The sequence below is a fragment of the Chlorocebus sabaeus genome, chromosome 5 (assembly GCF_047675955.1).
Source record: "Chlorocebus sabaeus isolate Y175 chromosome 5, mChlSab1.0.hap1, whole genome shotgun sequence".
NCBI lineage: Eukaryota > Metazoa > Chordata > Mammalia > Primates > Cercopithecidae > Chlorocebus > Chlorocebus sabaeus.
This window is the reverse complement of record NC_132908.1, coordinates 2,631,339-2,650,158: the sequence shown is the minus strand read 5'-3', so window position 1 is coordinate 2,650,158 and position 18,820 is coordinate 2,631,339. Positions and strand designations below refer to the sequence as shown.

The 18,820-nt window shown below is 52.1% G+C and overlaps 1 protein-coding gene and 1 long non-coding RNA gene across 3 annotated transcripts; one reads left to right on the top strand and one right to left on the bottom strand.

Annotated features, from left to right (window-relative positions):
- Positions 1 to 1,692: 1,692 nt before the first annotated feature.
- Positions 1,693 to 7,971, bottom strand: LOC140711648 (uncharacterized). 2 transcript variants are annotated; one of them, XR_012092896.1, is made up of 2 exons: positions 7,688 to 7,971; positions 1,693 to 6,552 (listed from the first exon to the last, which is right to left on the bottom strand). It is a non-coding gene; the product is annotated as an uncharacterized lncRNA (long non-coding RNA). The 2 variants fall into 2 exon arrangements; XR_012092897.1 differs by having other exon boundaries at positions 7,704 to 7,971.
- Positions 7,472 to 18,242, top strand: LOC140711647 (putative 3-phosphoinositide-dependent protein kinase 2). Its single transcript, XM_073015057.1, is given in 7 exon segments — positions 7,472 to 7,575; positions 7,577 to 7,631; positions 11,126 to 11,168; positions 11,431 to 11,568; positions 15,173 to 15,317; positions 15,977 to 16,074; positions 17,991 to 18,242. Coding segments are annotated over 7 exon segments (648 nt in total). The 5' UTR covers positions 7,472 to 7,486; the 3' UTR covers positions 18,071 to 18,242.
- Positions 18,243 to 18,820: the final 578 nt, after the last annotated feature.

Below are 18,820 nucleotides of genomic sequence, written 5' to 3'. Positions count from 1 at the left end.
GTCCTTGGTAGTGGCAGCCTGGGGGGTGGAGGAAGGTAGTGGCGTTCCCTCCCTAACACCCCCTGCCTCCGCCTGGTTTTCTGTACTGGGCCTAGCTTTGTGGAGTTTCCTGGGGTGAGAGGAGGTTTTTACCAGAATGTTCTTTGCCAGTGAGCACAGCTGACCTGAGGGCAGTATCCCTTTGGAGATGAGCTGGTTGGATTGTAGCAGCCTCCCACAACTTTGGTCTGGGGCCCTGGAGAGAGCAGTTCCTGCTTGCCGTGCGTGAGAGCGTGCGGGCGCTGGCTGTGCCTGTCCACTGCATTCCCAGGCTCCAGAGCACACCCTGCCATTCAAAGGTAGCTTAGCTTTTTGTTCGGGATCCTTTCTCTTGCTGGCTGCACTGTTCATCTGCGGGACAGCCTCTTGACCATAGGAGGCACCCTCATTTCCCTTTTGTTTTTGAGTCGGAGTTTCGCTTTTGTCGCCCAGGCTGGCGCGATCTCTGCCCACTGCAACTTCCACCTCCTGGGTTCAAACGATTCTTCTGTCTCAGCCTCCCGAGTAGCTGAGATTACGAGTGGCCGCCACCACACCCAGCTAATTTTTTTGTATTTTTATTAGAGATGAGGTTTCACTATGTTGGCCAGGCTGGCCTCAAGTGATCCTCCCACCTTGTCCTGCCAAAGTGCTGGGATTACAGGTGTTAGCCATTGTGCCCGGCCTGATTTATCTCCTGTGTGTGAGGGATCTCAGCCTTTCTATAGAGTTTTGTCCTGAAAGTTATAGTTGGGCCTTCTAATCCAGTAGATATTTAAGGCATTTGGAAAAGGGGACACACTTCATTTGGCTTTGAAAGGCTTATTTTATGATCCAATGACCATTGGTTGAGAAACTTTATGTGTGTGTCTTCGGTGTTACTTCATTGTGAAAGTGCTTCCAGCCGGCTTCAAGGCCTGCGCAGGTGAATCTTGTAGGTAGGTGAACTCAATAAATCCTCATAGCAAGCTTGGGAGGTCAGCCCTCCGGCTCCCTGACTTTCAGATGAGGAATCTGAGTCACAGAGAGCTGAGGTAATGCGCCCAGGGACGGACTGTGAGCGAGTGGCAGAGCGGGCGTTCTGATTTTGCACTTAGAACAGCTCTGTCTCTTTGAGGCCCAGGACTAGTTCAAGTGCAAAAGGCTTAGACAGAGACTATTTAGTAACTAATGACTGACTAATCTTTTGGATCTATCTACTCAGGTGATATATTTTGGATTTTAGTCTTCTGCAGCAGGTTTGTAGGGGGAAAAAGGAACCACCTTAGGAGCCAAGACGTGTTTAAGTAATCTAGTTGCAATTATTCAAATATCAGATGTATAGAGAACAGTGGCATCCCCCTGAGGCTGAAAGACTGTTTCTCATTGCACTAACCCCGAGTCTTTGGAAGCTTCCAGCTTCCCAAGCTCATTTCTTCTGTAAAATCCTTGCTTGACCAGGTGCGGTGTCTCACACCTGTAATCCTAGCACTTTGGGAGGCTGAGGCGGCAGATCACGAGGTCAAGTGGTCGAGACCATCCTGGCTAACACGGTGAAACCCTGTCTCTACTAAAAATACAAAAAATTAGCAGGGTGTGGTGGTGGGCGCCTGTAGTCCCAGCTACTCGGGGAGGCTGAGGCAGGAGAATGGCGTGAACCAGGAAGGCGGAGCTTGCAGTGAGCCGAGATTGCACCACTGCACTCCAGCCTGGGCGACAGGGTGAGACTCCATCTCAAAAAAAAAAAAAAAAATTTAAAAAGTAGCTGGGTATGGTGGTGTGTACCTGTAATCCAGCTACATGGGAGGCTGAGACAGGAGGATCATGTGAGCCTGGGAGGTCAAGGCTCCAGTGAGCTGTGATTACTTCACTGCACTCAGCCTGGACAACAGAGTGAGACTCTTAGTCATAAATATATGAATACAACTAAAAACAAAATTTGTTCATGTATGAGATTTTACTCAGTGGCTCACTTGTCAGTTTTTCATAAAGCAATATGTTCCCTTGAATCTCTGCTGAATTGGAAGCGCGTCATGTGTGCTTTTCCCTGGTTGGCCTCTAGCTCTGCACCTCCATAGGTGCTGCTCTCCATCTGAGCTGGGAAACCGGGTCTGGGCTGGCCCCTGCCTCTGGTGGAGACGCAGCTGAAGTCCACCTTGCTGGAGGCCAGAGTTTGCCACTGTCCTGTACTCCCCTCCTGCTGTGTCCTTGAGCTGTGCTTGGGGGCTCGGCCCACAGATGAACTTACGCCCGTGTTGATCTGCTGCATGTGGTGGTGGGACAGGGGTGGGGGGGGATGGCGTGGCAGAGACAGGTGGTGCTCTCCCCGCCCCCACCTGTGGAACACTGATGGCGGCTTATGGGAGCGGCCAGGTTAATTTGCAGCCACGCTGTGGTGCCTGGGACGGTGCAGTGTGAAGTGCCGGCTCCTCCTGCCTCCCTTCCCTTGTGTGGGTCGCTACAGCTCAGTGCAGGCCTGCTGTTCTGCAGTCCAGGGCAGCCTTGGAGGCCCTGTGCTGTGTCCAGGTATGCCCATGGCTGGCCGGCCTTGCGAGGACAGCCCAGGCCCATTACGGTTCTTGCTGGCCCCGAGCCTGGTGATTATAACTTTCTTCCCACTGAGTCTTAATTCAAGACTTTAGTTTGTTCTTTGTGAGCCTGTGCGTCCAGAGGGTTCCATGCTCCAGGGAAGCCAAAGTCTGGTGCTTGCTTCGGCTGCTCAGCCAGCTTCTCAGACACATGAGAACGTTTCTCCACCCTCAGGGCTGCAGCCCACCTTCTACAGAGCTGGGAACCTTAGGCTTCACGTTATGTTTAGCTTGGATTTGTGTCATAGCTGGACTCGATGGCTCAAATTTGTAATCTCAGCACATTGGGAAGCTGAGACCAGAGGACTGCTTGAGCCCAGAAGTTTGAGGCTGTATTGAACTATGATCGATTGCGCCACTGCACTCCAGCCTGGACAACAGAGCAAGACCTTGCTTCCCTGCCTCCAACAAAAAAATTATCATAAAAGAAAAATCCATAATCCCAATATTTTAATGACCATGATTCTCATGTTGTGGTTTTCTTGTTAGTCTCTTCTGTAGCCGTGCCTGTAACACTTTTGCAATGTTAGCATCTGTAACAATTTTGTATTCTTTCATATATATATATATTTCACTTTTCAATTAGATGTAATTTCAAGCTTATAGAAAAGTTGCTGGAAGAGTACAGAAAATTTCCACATCCCCTTAACCCAGATACACCACTTGCTTTAATTTTGTAACCATGTTTCCATAGTTTTTATATCTGTTTTTAAGGACTGTATAATATTTCATTGAGTGTCTATGCCCCGGCTGACTTAATCTCTTCTTTGTTGTGCGCATGTAGCTGTTCTAAGCTTTTGCTATGATACCCAAAGCTGCAGTGGAATATTTCATAAATGAGACTTTAAAAGTCATTCTCTTAGGCTGAGCTTCTAGGAGGGATTCAAAGGGTGATTTCTATGTGTCTGAGAGATTTTGTATGTCGGTAATACTTGATAGTATTTGAAGTTTTTTTTTTTTTTGAGGAGTTTTGCTCTTGTCTCCCAGGTTGGAGTGCAGTGGCGCGATCTTGGCTTACAGCAACGTCCGCCTCCCGGGTTCAAGCGACTCTCCTGCCTCAGCCTCCCAAATAGCTAGGATTACAGGTGCCCTCCATGATGCCTGGCTGTTTTTTTTGTATTTTTAGTAGAGACAGGGTTTTGCCATGTTGGGCTGGCTGGTCTCCAGCTTTTGACCTCAGGTGATCTGCCTGCCTCGGCCTCCCAGAATGCTGGGGTTACAGACGTGAGGCACCGCCTGAAGTTTTCTTAATGTTCAGTTTATTAAACTATATCTGCTAAAAATGTTGGCCGGGCGCGGTGGCTCAAGCCTGTAATCCCAGCACTTTGGGAGGCCGAGACGGGTGGATCACGAGGTCAGGAGATCAAGACCATCCTGGTTAACCCGGCGAAACCCCGTCTCTAGTAAAAAATACAAAAAAAAAATAGCCGGGCGAGGTGGCGAGCGTCTGTAGTCCCAGCTACTCGGGAGGCTGAGGCAGGAGAATGGCGAGAACCCGGGAGGCGGAGCTTGCAGTGAGCCAAGATCCGGCCACTGCACTCCAGCCTGGGTGACAGAGCGAGACTCCGTCTCAAAAAAAAAAAAAAAAAAAAAAAAAGTTACTGAGCATTTAAAATGTACTGGAAAATGAAAATGTGTACATTTTATTGATCAAATTCTTTTAGATATTTATTAGGAAGCCCCTTGGTCATATTTCATCAGTACTGTGTGTTTGGTTAACTCTTTCTTGTTTTTATACTTTTTTTTCTTTTGAGATGAGTCTCGCTCTGTCGCCCAGGCTGGAGTGCAGTTGTGCGATCTCAGCTCACTGCAAGCTCTGCTTCCTGGGTTCACGCCATTCTTCTGTCTCAGCGTCCTGTGTTAGCCAGGATCGTCTCCATCTCCTGACCTCGTGATCCACCCGCCTCGGCCTCCCAAAGTGCTGGGATTGCAGGCGTGAGCCACTGCGCCCGGCCCAAACTTGTTTTTATACCTTGTCTGGGGTTATAATGAATTTAGCAGATCTGTAAGAAAGAGAAGCCTTTCTTCTCCTAGCCACGGTGCTGGTCCAGAGCCAGAGTAGGGTGTGTCTTCTGGGTGGCCCTGCCTCTCTCTGCCCCCGGAACTGGTGCTGTGCCGCAGGCGCTGCCCAGCTCCTCCTATACTTGCTGCCTGCAGCCTCCCTTCTCCACCTCTGTGTTCCTCGGTTTGGGGTCACAGAATGCTCTGTCTACATTTGTTTTTGTCTTTCTTATGTGTCTTGCAATCTTTTTTGAAAGAAAAAACCAAAAACATATTTTTTTGACATAGTATCTCACTCTCTCCTAGGCTGGAGTGCAATGCCACAGTCATGGCTCATTGCAGCATTGACCTCCTGGGCTCAGGCAGTTCTCCTGCCTCAGCCTCCCGTGTAGCTAGGACTACAGGCACACATCACCATGCTTGGCTTATTTTATTTTATATTTTTTTGTAGACAAGGTCTTTTTGTCTTGCCCATGCTGGTCTTGAACTCCTGGCCCCAAGGGATTTTCCTGCCTGGGCCTCCCAAAGTGCTGGGATTACAGGTGTGAGCCACCCAGCCCGGCCTAATTTTGTATTTTTAGTAGGGAAAGGGGTTTCTCCACGTTGGTCAGGCTGATCTTGAACTCCCGACCTCAGGGGATCCACCCGCCTCTTCCTCCCGAAGTGCTGGGATTACAGGCCTGAGCCACCACACCTGGGTGTTTTTAGTGTTTCCAAGGATTGCAGCTTGGCTGGCGACAGTCCCTTCAGAAAGGCTTCGCTTCTCCTCTGTCCTGGCACAGACGCAGGAGACCCTGTGTCTTCAGACATAGCACAGACTTCAGGACCCTACTGAGATGGAGTCAAGAGCTCTCTAGGGTTCTTTGAGTGGGAGTTGAATCGGAAACCACCATCACCACGTCTGGGCTCGCCTCGCGTTGTTCTACTGCAGTGTGGGGGGGCCATTGTCACCACTGTGAGGACACGATGGTGTCTGGGGAGGGATTGTTATGGCTGTGGGTGCGCCTTGCATGTCTTGCCGACCTAGCTTTGCACACTGATCTTCCCTCCATGCCCGCTTACATTAACTGGGTTTCTGCCCTCCCTCCTCTCCTTCGTATTTCTGTGTCTCATTGACAACTGTTCTGTAGTCGCTTTGTTGACAGTTGCCAAACTGCTTTCCAAAAACATTTCCACTGCAATCCCGGGTTTTGGTGCCAGCCGCAGTGGTGTGAGTACGCTCACTTTATTATAGTCTTGCCAGCACTGGGCGTCTCTGTGTATCGTAAACACATGTGATCACCTCTCTTATCTCTCCATCCCCTGGTAATTATTATTATTATTATTATTATTTTTTTTTTTTTTTTTTTTTTTTGAGACGGAGTCTAGCTCTGTCGCCCAGGCTGGAGTGCAGTGGCGCAATCTCGGCTCACTGCAAGCTCCGCCTCCCGGGTTCACGCCATTCTCCTGCCTCAGCCTCCCAAGTAGCTGGGACTACAGGCGCCCGCCACCGCGCCCGGCTAATTTTTTCTATTTTTTGTAGATACGGGGTTTCACCATGGTCTCGATCTCCTGACCTTGTGATCCGCCCGCCTCGGCCTCCCAAAGTGCTGGGATTACAGGCGTGAGCCACCGCGCCCGGCCATCCCCTGGTAATTAAAGATGTGCCGTGTGTCGCTGCTCACATTACCTTGGCCTTGGGGGGGAGTTGGCTGGACCAGGCTCATGCAGCTCGAGGGAGAGGAGGAGGGCGAGGTGCTGCCCAGTGGAGTAACGGGCATCCATGGCATGGGCAGGACTCGGGAGAGGAGGCCGGGAGCTCGCAGCAGAGCACGGGGCTCAGCTGGCCTGCCCTGTGCTTGGGGGTTGTTTTTGAGCGTTGAGAAGAGGGCCTTACACCTTAGTCCATGCATTGAGGACAAGGCAACAGCCTTGAGCCTTACCTCCTTTTCCTCTTTGTCCTGTTTGAAATGCTTGTTCCCTGGTGCTGTAAAGAAATAGTATTGAACATTATTTAGTAAGGCCATTTTTACTTCCTGTAGAAAGGGTACACTCACCAGCAGTTTTGCCATGAGAGTGCACCAAACAAAGGAGACAGGGTCATTTATAATCTGACGTGTCCACCCTGCTTCTGTGTCTGGTTTCCATTGGCTGGAACGGGACCTCACGTTCTGTATCTGTCCTGATTGGCTAGCAGCTTAGAACTTTTTTTTTTTTTTTTTTTTTTTTTTTTTTTGAGACGGAGTCTTGCTCTGTCGCCCGGGCTGGAGTGCAGTGGCCGGATGTCAGCTCACTGCAAGCTCCGCCTCCCGGGTTCATGCCATTCTCCTGCCTCAGCCTCCCGAGTAGCTGGGACTACAGGCGCCCGCCACCTCGCCCGGCTAGTTTTTTGTGTTTTTAGTAGAGACGGGGTTTCACCGTGTTAGCCAGGATGGTCTCGATCTCCTGACCTCGTGATCCGCCCGTCTTGGCCTCCCAAAGTGCTGGGATTACAGGCTTGAGCCACCGCGCCCGGCCGCAGCTTAGAACTTTTAAAAGAGGCAAAGGTAGAGGAAAACAAAGGAAGGAGGAAGTAACTTGTGGAATGCTGACAAAGGTAAAAACACTTTCAAATAACGAAGAGGAACAGGCTATGACCTAATGTTTGATTGGACAAGTATAAGCATGCTGGGGCAAATATTTAGGCTAAACTGTGGGAGCTGAGAATACAAAGTACGTTGATCATCACGGCTAGCAGATATTTAAGAACGTTAGCACAGGTCTTTGAATACGTTTTGCTTCTAAGAGAAGTTACTATTTATTCCTAATTAAATGGGGATGAAAGGCTTTGAAGAACCTCTACTTGACTTTTCACAGTCCCCCAGTATGACGCTGTGCCCATCCAGTCCAGCATGGTGTTATGGTCCCGCCTGTCCCCATCAATGGTGAGGACCCAGACTGAGTCCAGCACAGCCCCTGACGTTCCTGATGGCAGCAGGCAGGGTCCTGCCGTGGACAGCACCGCATCTGAGGCGGCCTGAGGACTTCAAGTTTGGGAAAATTCTTGGGGAAAGCTCTTTTTCCACGGTGAGTATTTACTGCTGCTGTGTGTCAAACGGGAGTGATTTCCTTGGGAGGCTCACCTTCCTCGGGGCTTACCGGAGACTCCCACCAAGGCTGGTGTCCTTCAGGGCAGGAGGTTTCAGGCCCCTTGAGGGGTGTCAGCTGTTGTGAAGGCCTCTTGAGTCTTTGGGGGCTGGGTACCCCCAAGCAGATCACGTGATGGGTGTGGCTAAATAACCTGGTTTTGTAGATGAGAATGTTAGACACATCTCTTGATGGTCTGCGGAGGCTTTTTCTAATGCAGTTAATTTCATTTTAACCTGGCATCGGCAAGTTACCTTCTGTGTCCTTGTGTCCCACTGGCAGGGCCCTGGGAAGCCTGTTTTTTCCTTAGGTTGAAAGTTAGTATCTCTCCAGAGGCTTTTGGGGACATTTATTGACCTTTTTTTATTTTTGTTTTTTTTAAATACATAAAACAGTACACTCTGGACATTTGCTGGAGACACAGCCTCCAGATTCTTGTGTTCCGAGTTTCACAAACAGAAGTATTGTCGCAGTACTGTCAAGTCACACTTGTTACCTGTCTCGGGGTGTTTTTTCCTCTGAAAGCAAAGAAATGAAGGTTCAAAGCAGCTGACATGGGACGCTTTGCTGACATGAGACCCATGAAGCCGTGTGTGGCTGTGGATTGAGCGAAGGTTGTAACAGGTTCAGGGGAGGCCTGAGCAACTCGGGGTCACCGTCTCCATCTGGGCCTCTATAAAAGAGACAGAGTCCCACGCCGCCACCGTGGTCGCCAGGGTGGCCGCCGTGTGTGCGCTAGGGCCATTCCAGGGAGCCCTGGGGGATCCTCACTCTGGAGAACCTGGGTGATCTCCTGCATAACGCTTTCTTGCCTGACCTTTGTGAAGAAACCATACGGGAGGCTTATTTTCCTTTTTTACATATATGAAATATTTCACAATGCAAAGAAAAATATGAAACATAGCTTACCCATATTCCCAACATACTGCTTTAATTAATGTTAACTTTTGCTGCCCTTATACTTTAGATTTTTTAAATTGCAGCTTTTATGAAATAATTTTGTTTATAAAAGGATTATGCCACATGAAAAATACCTTCAAGCAGGAGACTAGTCCCCAAAGTTTTGGGACTCAGATCCTTTCAGAAAGAAGAAACTCTTTGGAAAACCTTGGGCATTCTGCATGGCTGCTTACAACCATCCAGTGAAAGAAGAGGCCTCCTCTTTTCTCAGCTTTACTTGTTTCTTTGAGACAGAGTCTTGCTGTGTCGCCCACGCTTGAGTGCAATGACGTGATCATAGCTCACTGCAGCCTCGACTTCCTGGGCTCAAGTGATCCTCTTAACCTCAGCCTCCCAAGTAGCTGGAATTACAGGAATGCACCATCATGCCCAGCTAATTTTAAAATTTTTTGTAGAGACGGAGTCTCACTCTGTTGCCCAGGCTGGTCTTGAACTCCTAGGCTCAAGTGATTCTCTCTCCTCAGCCTTGCAAAGTATTGGGATTACAGGCGTGAGCCACTGTGCTTGGCCTCAGTTTTACTTCCTTATATTTCTCTTTCCAATTTAAATTTAGTTTATTATGTATGTATTTATCCTTTTAGAAACAGGGTCTTGTTCTGTCACCGAGGCTGGAGTGCAGTGGTGTGATCATACTGCAGCCTTCACCATCTGGGCTTAAGCCATCCTTCTGCCTTAGCCTCCTGAGTAGCTAGGACCACAGGCATGCGCCACCATACGCGGCCCTTACGTTTATCTTGACTGAAAAAGGAAGACTTATTTGTGAAATTGCCTGTTTCCCTGGGTTCCCTAGGTGGGTGGAGAGCAGGCACTGTCCCTCCTGGGGCTGCGGTCCCAGGCTTTCTGAACATGCACCAGGAAGGTGCCCGGGAGAGCGCTGTGAGCCGGAGGCTCCTTCCTGGGGCTGTTTGGAATCCACAGTACTGGGTCTCAGATTACATATGTGACCCTCCGTTCTTTCTCAGCTTTCCTGAAATAGAGATCACATAAAAGTTGACTTCCAGGGGAGGAGGAAAGGACAGTGATAGTTACGAGGCTGGGCAAGAGCCAGGTGCAGCACCGGAGAGCCGGGAGGCCCCCTGAGAACGGCCACAACCTCCAGGGAGGAACACGTCACGTGCCATTCTCTGGAAGAGGATCCTTCCTTCCTGTAGGAAACCTGCTTATAAAGTGTTGAGTTTAGACAACAGAAAGATCACGTCAGTATCCCCTTAGAAAGGGTTCCAGTAAATATCCATGCTCATTCACCATTCTTTCTTCTTTTTCTACTTACGAAGCTAGCACGTGCTCTCGTGGAGAAATGTGACCTCGCAGAAACACATAAGCTAGAGAGGGGAGCCCTGCCCGGCCCACGTCCCCTCCCTCCCTGGCAGCTGAGAGCCATCCATGTGTGGCGTGTTCCTCTGGGAAGATCTTGAGTACACAGAGTCCCCAGAATCCAGCTTCGTTCTTGAGCGCCGCAGGGCGTCTCACGTGGTGCTTTCCGGGATCTCTTCTGACTCCTGCCCCGGGTTGCAGCTCAGAGCCTGGGGCCAGGTGAACCTGGCCCTGTGGCCTCCTGAAGGTCTTCCTGCCAGCCCCCAGGAATGTAACGGGACAGGTTTCCTCTGCTCCCTGCTCCTCAGGCCGTCCCCCTGTGGGTGTCTTAGGAGACACTTGTGTACCACTTGGTGGTGGTGGGGCCTCCGTGGCACAGCTGTCTCATGCGCTCTGGCTAAACCGTGGGCCCACCAGGAATTTCCAGTCTAGTGCCTCAGGGTGTGCCCCAGGCTAGTCCGAGTGGGGGGTCTCTCCCCTGTTCAGGGTGCCTTCTTTGCTGGAGTGTTCTGTCTCGGAGGTGGGGTTTGAGTGCAGGGCTCAGGTGTGCTACGCAGAGGACAGGGCAGGAGGCCTGCTGGCATCCCGGGAAGGTGGCTCCCTCTTGTGGGCACGCAGGGCCATGCATTGTTGGTTTAGTTCCTTGTGTCCTTTACAGCCAAGGCTCTCTTCATAGTGTCCGCAAGCGCCAACACACGAAATGTGTGATAACAATTATTTCAAAAAATGACAATTCAGAGCAGCTTTTGCAATGAATGTATACTAGAAGGGCGTATTTTTTTCAAAGAAGCCCCTGTGCCCTACCACCTGTGGTGGTACCACTGTCTTCCTACTCTTCGCGAAGGGCGTGGCAGTCGAAGAGGCTCCTGAATTTATACTTGGGTTGCGCCCTTAGGACTATTAGCAGCTGATCAAGAAGCTTCTGAAAACAATGGAGAGATGGATACGTTTTCCGTTAGCCATTAGAACACATTAACACGAGCATTGGCTTTTAGCTCTATTTGTCAGTACAAGACCCAAAATATTTCACTGTAGGTTCAAACCTTCAGTGGGGACAGGAAGCGTGTGTGTGGCGCAGAGGTAGGGACTTGTCGGACCCAGTGTCCTGGTTATTACATTGTGTTTCTTTTTCTCTTTTTCTCCTTTTCTTTCCAAACCAGGTTGTCCTGGCTCGAGAACTGGCAACCTCCAGAGAATATGCGAGTGAGTATGGGCTGCAGGGAGCTGTGCATCTGGGAGCAGGGCCAGCGACTCTGTGCAAGGCGGCCGGGGTGGCAGGGCCGGGGTGGCAGGGCCAGGGTTTCTGTGCTGATTTCAAGGGTACAGGACACTGTTGGCTTTAGAGACCACCGGGCTTGTATGTACAATGTTTGAAAGACTTTAATTTGACCAGTTACCTTTGTGAGTCACGTCTTTAGTGTTTTTTGTTGTTTCTGATAGTAACTCACTTCTCTCTCACCTGAAGTTAAAATTCTGGAGAAGCGACATATCATAAAAGAGAACAAAGTCCCGTATGTAACCAGAGAGCGGGATGTCATGTCGCGCCTGGATCACCCCTTCTTTGTTAAGCTTTACTTCACGTTTCAGGACGACGAGAAGCTGTGTATCCTTTGCGTGGTTGGTGCCGTCTGAAGCCACAGCAGTCACTCCTCTCTCGGAATCAGACCCTGTGTGTTCCCACAAGCAGCCCCCGCTCCCTGCTGAGTGGGGTCCCTCAGGCCACTGACATTCAGGGAGGCAGCCGAGGCAGCGCCAGGGTGTGGCCGTGAGTCTGCACAGGACGTTACCTCCCAGAGAAGCCGTTGATGCGGCTCCAGCACAGTCCCCTCTGCTGCGGCTTGCTTGGTCGGTGTCCCTTGCTCCCCTAGAGCGCCATCTTTTGTGTTTTTAAACCTTGGCTCAGGAATCTGGGAGGCAAGACCCGGTGGAAGTTGGGGTGGGCCTCACCTCTTCCCCATCCAGCTCACCCGTGGGCCTGCCAGTGGCTGGGCTGGCCACACTGTCCTCGCCCCCAGCAGGTGCAGTCTGCATCTGCTCTTTTCCTCCCCTGCCACCCTCCAAGCTGGCCCAAGGGTCATGGCCCCCCCATCCTGCCTGGAGAGGGGCCTGAGTCCTCCCACCTGTCCTCCCCGTCTCTCCCGAGCACCCGGCTCTTCTGTGTTAGAGCTTTGCTCTGGCCTGCTCCCACTCTTCGCACCATCCTGCAGCTCCTTCGGCTGCCGGCGGAGTGTGTGTGCTCTCTTTGTTCGGAGGCGCTTCCCAAATGCAGGTTGATGGGTGATGGGGATGTGCTGGTATGCCGGGGGACGTCTCTGCCCTCGAGAAGCTTCGATGTTGGTGGAGGAGCTGGATTTGCACAGACTGTCCGTGTCAGAGGCTTCCCGGCAGCAAGATGTGCTGCCAAGAGTCTTAGGGCTAGCGGCAGTGTGGGGCTCTTTAAACTCCTGGGCAGGAGTGGGTGGGGGTGGGGGCCTGAAAGGCTGTGCTGGGCTGGGCCCCTGAGCCGTGGCAGCCTGGCACTGACTCTGGACTTCCTTCTCTTTGTGGCGGGGAATGTGGGGTTTGCTCTGGCTGCTCCTAGGCCAGGCGGGAGAACAGGCAGGAGAGCAGGGGCAGGGGCAGTGGTCGAGGTGTTTTGAACAGACTGGTCAAGAGAATGGAGTCAGGGGCAGCTCCGGGGAGTTGGCCCTCAAGCCTAGCGCACAGCGGTGTCTGCTGCTGAGCTGGGAGAGACCGGGAAGGGTGCTGGGCTGGCATGTCATGCATCCACGGGTGCCACTGTTCAGGTCTGGGTGGACACTTAGGTGCTGCCAGCAGAGCTCCAGGAGGAGTCAGGGCCATGAGGACTTTCACAGCGAGCTGGCAGGCTGCCCAGAGGATGGCTCCTCTGTGGGTGGAGCCTGGGTTCCCCCAGTGCAGGGGGTGAACATGAGGAGGGGCCCACCAAGGAGAGGAGATTGTGACGGGGTGTTGCTCCTTTGATCCTGAGACCCAGAGGCCACGGGATCAAACGGTTTCTGATGGAGGGTACTGGCCGCCCACCCAGGGGCTTTGAAGCGGTCAGGTGCACACAGCCTGACCCGTGCATCTGCCCTGTGCCAGTTGTTGATGGTGGGTAGGCAGTTTCTTGGGGGGACGGTTCAAGGAAGAGTAAGAGGTGAGGAAATGGAGACGATGCAACGTGCTTCCCTGGGATTTTGCCTAGAGAGGAGCAGGGCAGTGGCTGAACAGCTGCCAGGCACGTGGCCCGGGGCGGGCTTTGCTGTTGGTTTGTGGAAGGTTTTAGAGAATGCTGGCCTCCAGACAGGCCTGCTGTCCTCCAATGTCATCCCTGTTCCTGCCTCTGTCCCCCGCCCTCAGTGACTTCTTCACGGTATGTTCTCTCACCTTCACAGCTGCCCCAGCCCCTCTTGGGTGCCCCCGGGCCCTGCATGTCTCTGCCCCCGTTTGAGCCACAGGGGTCCCTCTGGGCTTCCTGCAGAGCCCTCGGAACACGGCTGTTTGTTGGTTGTGAGGCTGCAACAGAATTGCACACGCTTGACCTCTCCCATCCTGTCCGCCCAGAGGCTCAGAGTCCAGAGGAGAGCGAATTTTGCTGACTGATTTCCACTTGGGATTGGCCATAGCAGTGCAGGTAGTGGGAACTCCAGGACTTTGTCCAGTGGTCCATGTTGCCCTTCGCCATTAAGTCAAATTCCAAAGCCCGGGAGGTTGTTAAGGTTCACTCACCGCTGAAAGGAACGAGACCCAGGGAGGTTGTATTTAGAGATGGGCCTGTACAGGGGCCACTTTGGGCAGCCTTGGTTGCAAGTCCCTTCCCTTCTGGGGTTCTCCTCATTGCCCTGAAGCTTCAGGTTCATCCTTGGTGGGAGATGATGGTACCCTGGCAAACAGAAGCCAGAACTGAGCCGGCAGGCCAGCCTGGCTCTGAGCACGAGCCCCACTTCCTGGCCTCGAGAGCCACTGCTCAGGGCAAGCAAGGACTTGGGTCCCCGTGTCCTGGGCTGCGAGTAAGTGTGAAGTATCTGGAGGTTTCCGGTACTGGGGATAGACGTTTGCCGCTCCAGGGGAATCTGTATATGGGGTGCATTTGTTGTCGGCCTTAAGTCCTCTTGGAAAAGGAGGCTACAGATGGGGCCATCACAGAGCAGTGGTTCCCCGAGGAGGGGGCCCTCCCAGACACACTTAATGAGTGTAGAAGTTCACGAAATGGCTTTTGTCTTACAAGGTGTGTCACTTGGCCAGGCGCGGTGGCTCACGCCTGTAATCCCAGCACTTTGGGAGGCCGAGGCGGGCAGATCACAAGGTTAAGAGATGGAGACTATCCTGGCTAACATGGTGAAACCCCGTCTCTACTAAAAATAGAAAAATTAACTGGGCATAGTGGCACGTGCTTGTAGTCCCTGCTACTCGGGAGGCTGAGGCAGAAGAATCGCTTGAATCTGGCAGGCGGAGGTTGCAGTGAGCCGAGGTAGCACCAGTGCACTCCAGCCTGGTGATAGAGTGAGACTGCATCTTAAAAAAAAACAAAACATAATGTGTCACTTTATCCATGGAAGGAGCCTGCAAGGAAGGGGCGGTGCCCAGCATGGATGCCCTGTCTCAGGGCAGGGGCTGCTGCGCTCTCCGCCCCCGGCTCCCCTGGCCCCCAGGCTCTTTGTGCATTGAAGCCTGCACGTGAGTTATATGTGCTTTTTAGTCAGGGTCTGTAGGCCCTGTCTCCAGCGGTCCGCTTTCACTGAAGCCATAGACACCGCCAGGGGCCAGAGGGGCAGTCGGGGCTGAGAGGCTCTGTTCCCGTTTCCTTGAGACCATGTAATGGTGTTCTTGATGAGAAACCCCTCATCAATGCTGGTGCCTCATCTTGGAGCTGGGGCCTGGGGTGCCCGTCAGATCCAGGGACATGACTTTCTTGGGCCACAGGTGCTTTCAGTTTGCATTTAATTAAAACCAATTCTGATCAGTCTTTTAAGGCTAGTTTTCAAGAAATGACTTTTACAAAATAAATACATTAGCCAGGCGTGGTAGCGCCTACCTATGTTCCCAGCCACTTGGGTTGGTTAAGGAGGGAGGATCGCTTGAGCCAGGGAGGTTGAGGCTGCGGTGAGCTATGATTGTGCCCCTGCACTCCAGCCTGGGCAGCAGAGTAAACCTGTTCCAAAACAAAACAAAAGATTTTTACACTTCCTTAACTGCACAATATTCAGATTTCGGCCTTAGTTATGCCAAAAATGGAGAACTACTTAAATATATTCGCAAAATCGGTTCATTCGATGAGACCTGTACTCGATTTTACACGGCTGAGATTGTGTCTGCTTTAGAGTACTTGCACGGCAAGGGCATCATTCACAGGTAACCTCGGGGGTGGCTGGGTGGGGTTTACAGGATGTCAGTTTAATGATTAGGGCCAGTGACCATTTGGCTCACAGGCCACAGCTGATGCCCAGATGGTCCCCGCCCTTGAGGTCAGCCTGGTTGGAGTGCTCCCTGGATGGGTGTGACTGGATGCCTGCCGGTGCCACAGCGGGAGCGCCAAGGCAAGGCCACACGTCCATGGAGCCCTGACATGGAGAAGCCATCCTGCAAATGCCACATCAAATGATTTTGTGTCTTTCCCGGCGAGCTAATGATTCTTTTCACCATCTTGACTGATGCGTTTTATCTTTTTCTGTGGTACCTTCTGTGTGTACTTCTTTCTAGTCTGATTTTCCATGACTTTCTGATAAAGTCATCTCAGAAGTGTGCACAGCTGTCATCTTGTGTGTTAAAAATGATAGATTATACTTCATTAAAAAGCTAATTAGAATGGCATGGAGATGTGAGGCGGTAAATCCCTACTGTGTACAGTCAAAACTTGTTGCTTGTGAGCTTTCGGCCTGTATCCCCTGGTTGTCAGCCTGTAAGGATCATAAGCATTCATTCGTTCATTTTGTTTTCAGCAAAATTTAGAGTACATAATAATGTTGCTGTTTCACGTATTTCTTCTCAAATGTGAAAATCTACTTTTACAGGGACCTTAAACCGGAAAACATTTTGTTAAATGAAGATATGCACATCCAGATCACAGATTTTGGAACAGCAAAGGTCTTATCCCCAGAGAGCAAACAAGGTGTGTGAGTTTTATTTCTAGCAGAGCCTGGCTGTGTGCTTAAGATGGAAAGCGACTTCTGAGAAGTGTGTTGCATTGTGTCATCTTCGTTAACAACAGAGGTGGGGATACCTTGGCTGTCCTCAAACCGATCTTGAACTTTCTCTGGGCAAGACCCTGCCTTGCCAGCAGGTCTTCCTGCGGGGGCCCCAGGCAGTGTGTGCTGGTGTAGAGGGGGAGGGTACTGGCTCTCCTCAGCGTCTGCTCTGGTTCATCCTCCCTACTCGTCTTCTGGACAATGCGGAGAGCCACATTCGTACCCAGTCACCCGTGTGCAGGACTGGGAGCCGTGTGGTCAGCTCCTGGCTCCTCCTGGCTGTATCGCAGGTAGGATCTGGGGGTGCGCATCCCTGTACCTCAGTGCCCTCTCTCCGTTACCTGTCCGTCTGTCTCCCTGCTGGCCACGTGCATGTTTGTCATCACGAAGCCCCGGTCCTGTTCCCAAGGGTAGTTTCTAGCCTTGGACCCTGTTGTGGCGTCCCGTCCCGTCCTGCCGGCAGACGCAGCCCTCGTCGTCGCTGTGCCACACCGGACCCTGAAGGACAGATCTGGCATGGAGAGGGACCTGCGGGGTCAGGGAGGCGAACATCTCTGTGACTTCTGACGCTCATTGGAAAATTGCCCCCAGAAGCGATGCCGTTTTACAGCCCCACCCGGAGCGCTGCATCTGTCCCCTCAGATCCCTGCCAGCGCTATGTATTTTTATTCTTTCTCCCCTTTGCCAATGTGATAGGCTGTCGTGTTCTAATTTGCATTTCTTTGATTCATTGCAGGGCTGAATGGCTTCGTTTGTTTTTGGCTCTTGGTTTGGTTTGCTTTCCTCTAGGCCAGCGGGGGCGGGGGCGTGTTTGCGGATGTCCTTGGTGCTCTTGGCAGGATCACTGAGGGTCCTGGCAGGATGCACATGCAGCCATGAAGTCTTTGTTTTTTGTTTATTTTTTGAGACAGGGTCTGGCTCTATTGCCTAGGCTAGAGTACAGTGGCGCAACTGTGGCTGACCGCACCCTCAGCTTCCTGGGCTCGAGCGATCCTCCTCTCTCAGCCTCCCAAGTAGCTGAGACTAGAGGTGCACCACCATGCCTGGCTAATTCCTGAAATTCTTTCTAGACACGGAGTCTCACTATGTTGTTCAGGCTGGTCTCAAGCTCCTAGCCTAGAGCAGTCCTCCTGCCTCGGCCTCCCAAAGCAGTGGGACTGCAGGCGTGAGGCCCCGCACCTGGGCAGTCATGAAGTCCGCAAAAAAGTCATTCACTGAAGGGAACAGGTCCCTGCAGCAGAGGCTGTGAGGTTCTCTCAGCCTGGCCGGAGGAGGGCAGGTGGAAGGGGCAACTCAGAACCGGCCCAGGCAGGGCCGGTGTGGACAGCAGCTGCGTGGTGGCCCCGGGCCAGCTCGTGCTGTGGCTCTGCTCTGTCACAGCTCCTCTGTAGAGGAAGGCCCTTGGGCTGGAGGCCTGAGTCTTGTTCCCTTTGTAGCGCCTCAGCTCCCAAGCTGTTTGTGATGGAAAGGAGGTTGTTTCTGGCCTGCAACTGTTTATTGTGTACCTGGGCACGTTTGGATACCCCAGGTCCTGCAGTGAGCCAGCCAGGACCGTGTCCTCATGCCCTCCGTTGAGCGGGTGCCACCGGCAGAATGCACTGGACGTTTGTGTGCAGCTCGCTCTCCAGGCGCGTGTCGGGTGGGAGCGCCAGGGTGGAGGGTGCCAGCGTCCAGATGTCAGGCAGGCGTCTTTGAGCAGGTGAGCCGTGAGCCAGCCCCGGTGTGGCCTGGACAAGTCTGGCTCCTGGGGGTGCATGGTCCGCCATGTGTGACACCCACCTCGCAGCCCTTGATTGTCACAGATTGTGAGTCCGAGTGTGACCTTCTCTCTCCTCTGCAGCCAGGGCCAACTCATTCGTGGGAACAGCGCAGTACGTTTCTCCAGAGCTGCTCACGGAGAAGTCCGCCTGTAAGAGGTAAAAACCACTTTCATCTAAGCCGTACTTCCCTTTTCTTTAACATAGAAATTAATATTCGAGAGAGTGAATTTGGTGGCCTTTAAGTAGCTAAGCATACTTTGAAAGAAATCAGCATTTCACATTTCAAGGCGTATTTTTCGTGGCGTACACACACATGATACGTTAATGTTGTATTCTAAGCTTCCTGGGTTTGCTGATGCTTTCTGGTTGCAGATTTAATTGTTTTTTTTTGTTTGTTTGTTTGTTTTTGTTTTTTGTTTTTTGAGACGGAGTCTCGCTCTGTCTCCAGGCTGGAGTGCAGTGGCATCATCTCGGCTCGCTGCAACCTCCGCCTCCCGGGTTCAAGCGATTCTGCTGCCTCAGCCTCCCGAATAGCTACAGGCGCCCGCCACCACATCCAGCTAATTTTTGTAGTTTTGGTAAAGATGGGATTTCACCGTGTGGGCCAGGATGGTCTCAGTCTCTTGACCTCTTGATCTGCCCGCCTCAGCCTCCCAAAGTGCTGGAATTACAGGCGTGAGCCACCATGCCCAGCCTAATTGTTTCTTTAGGAAAAGCTATTCAGTGAGGAAAGCGTGGCTCTCATGTGCACAGAGCCCAGGCTTCCTTGGTGCTGCCCCCTGTCGGGGTGGAGGGCAGGGAGCCTGGCCTTAGGGTTGCTCGGCCACACACCAGCTGCAGTGGGACAGGGTCCCGCAGAGCGCAGGGAGGCCCTGGAGGGTGCCGGTGTGGGAGGGTGAAGGCGTCCAGC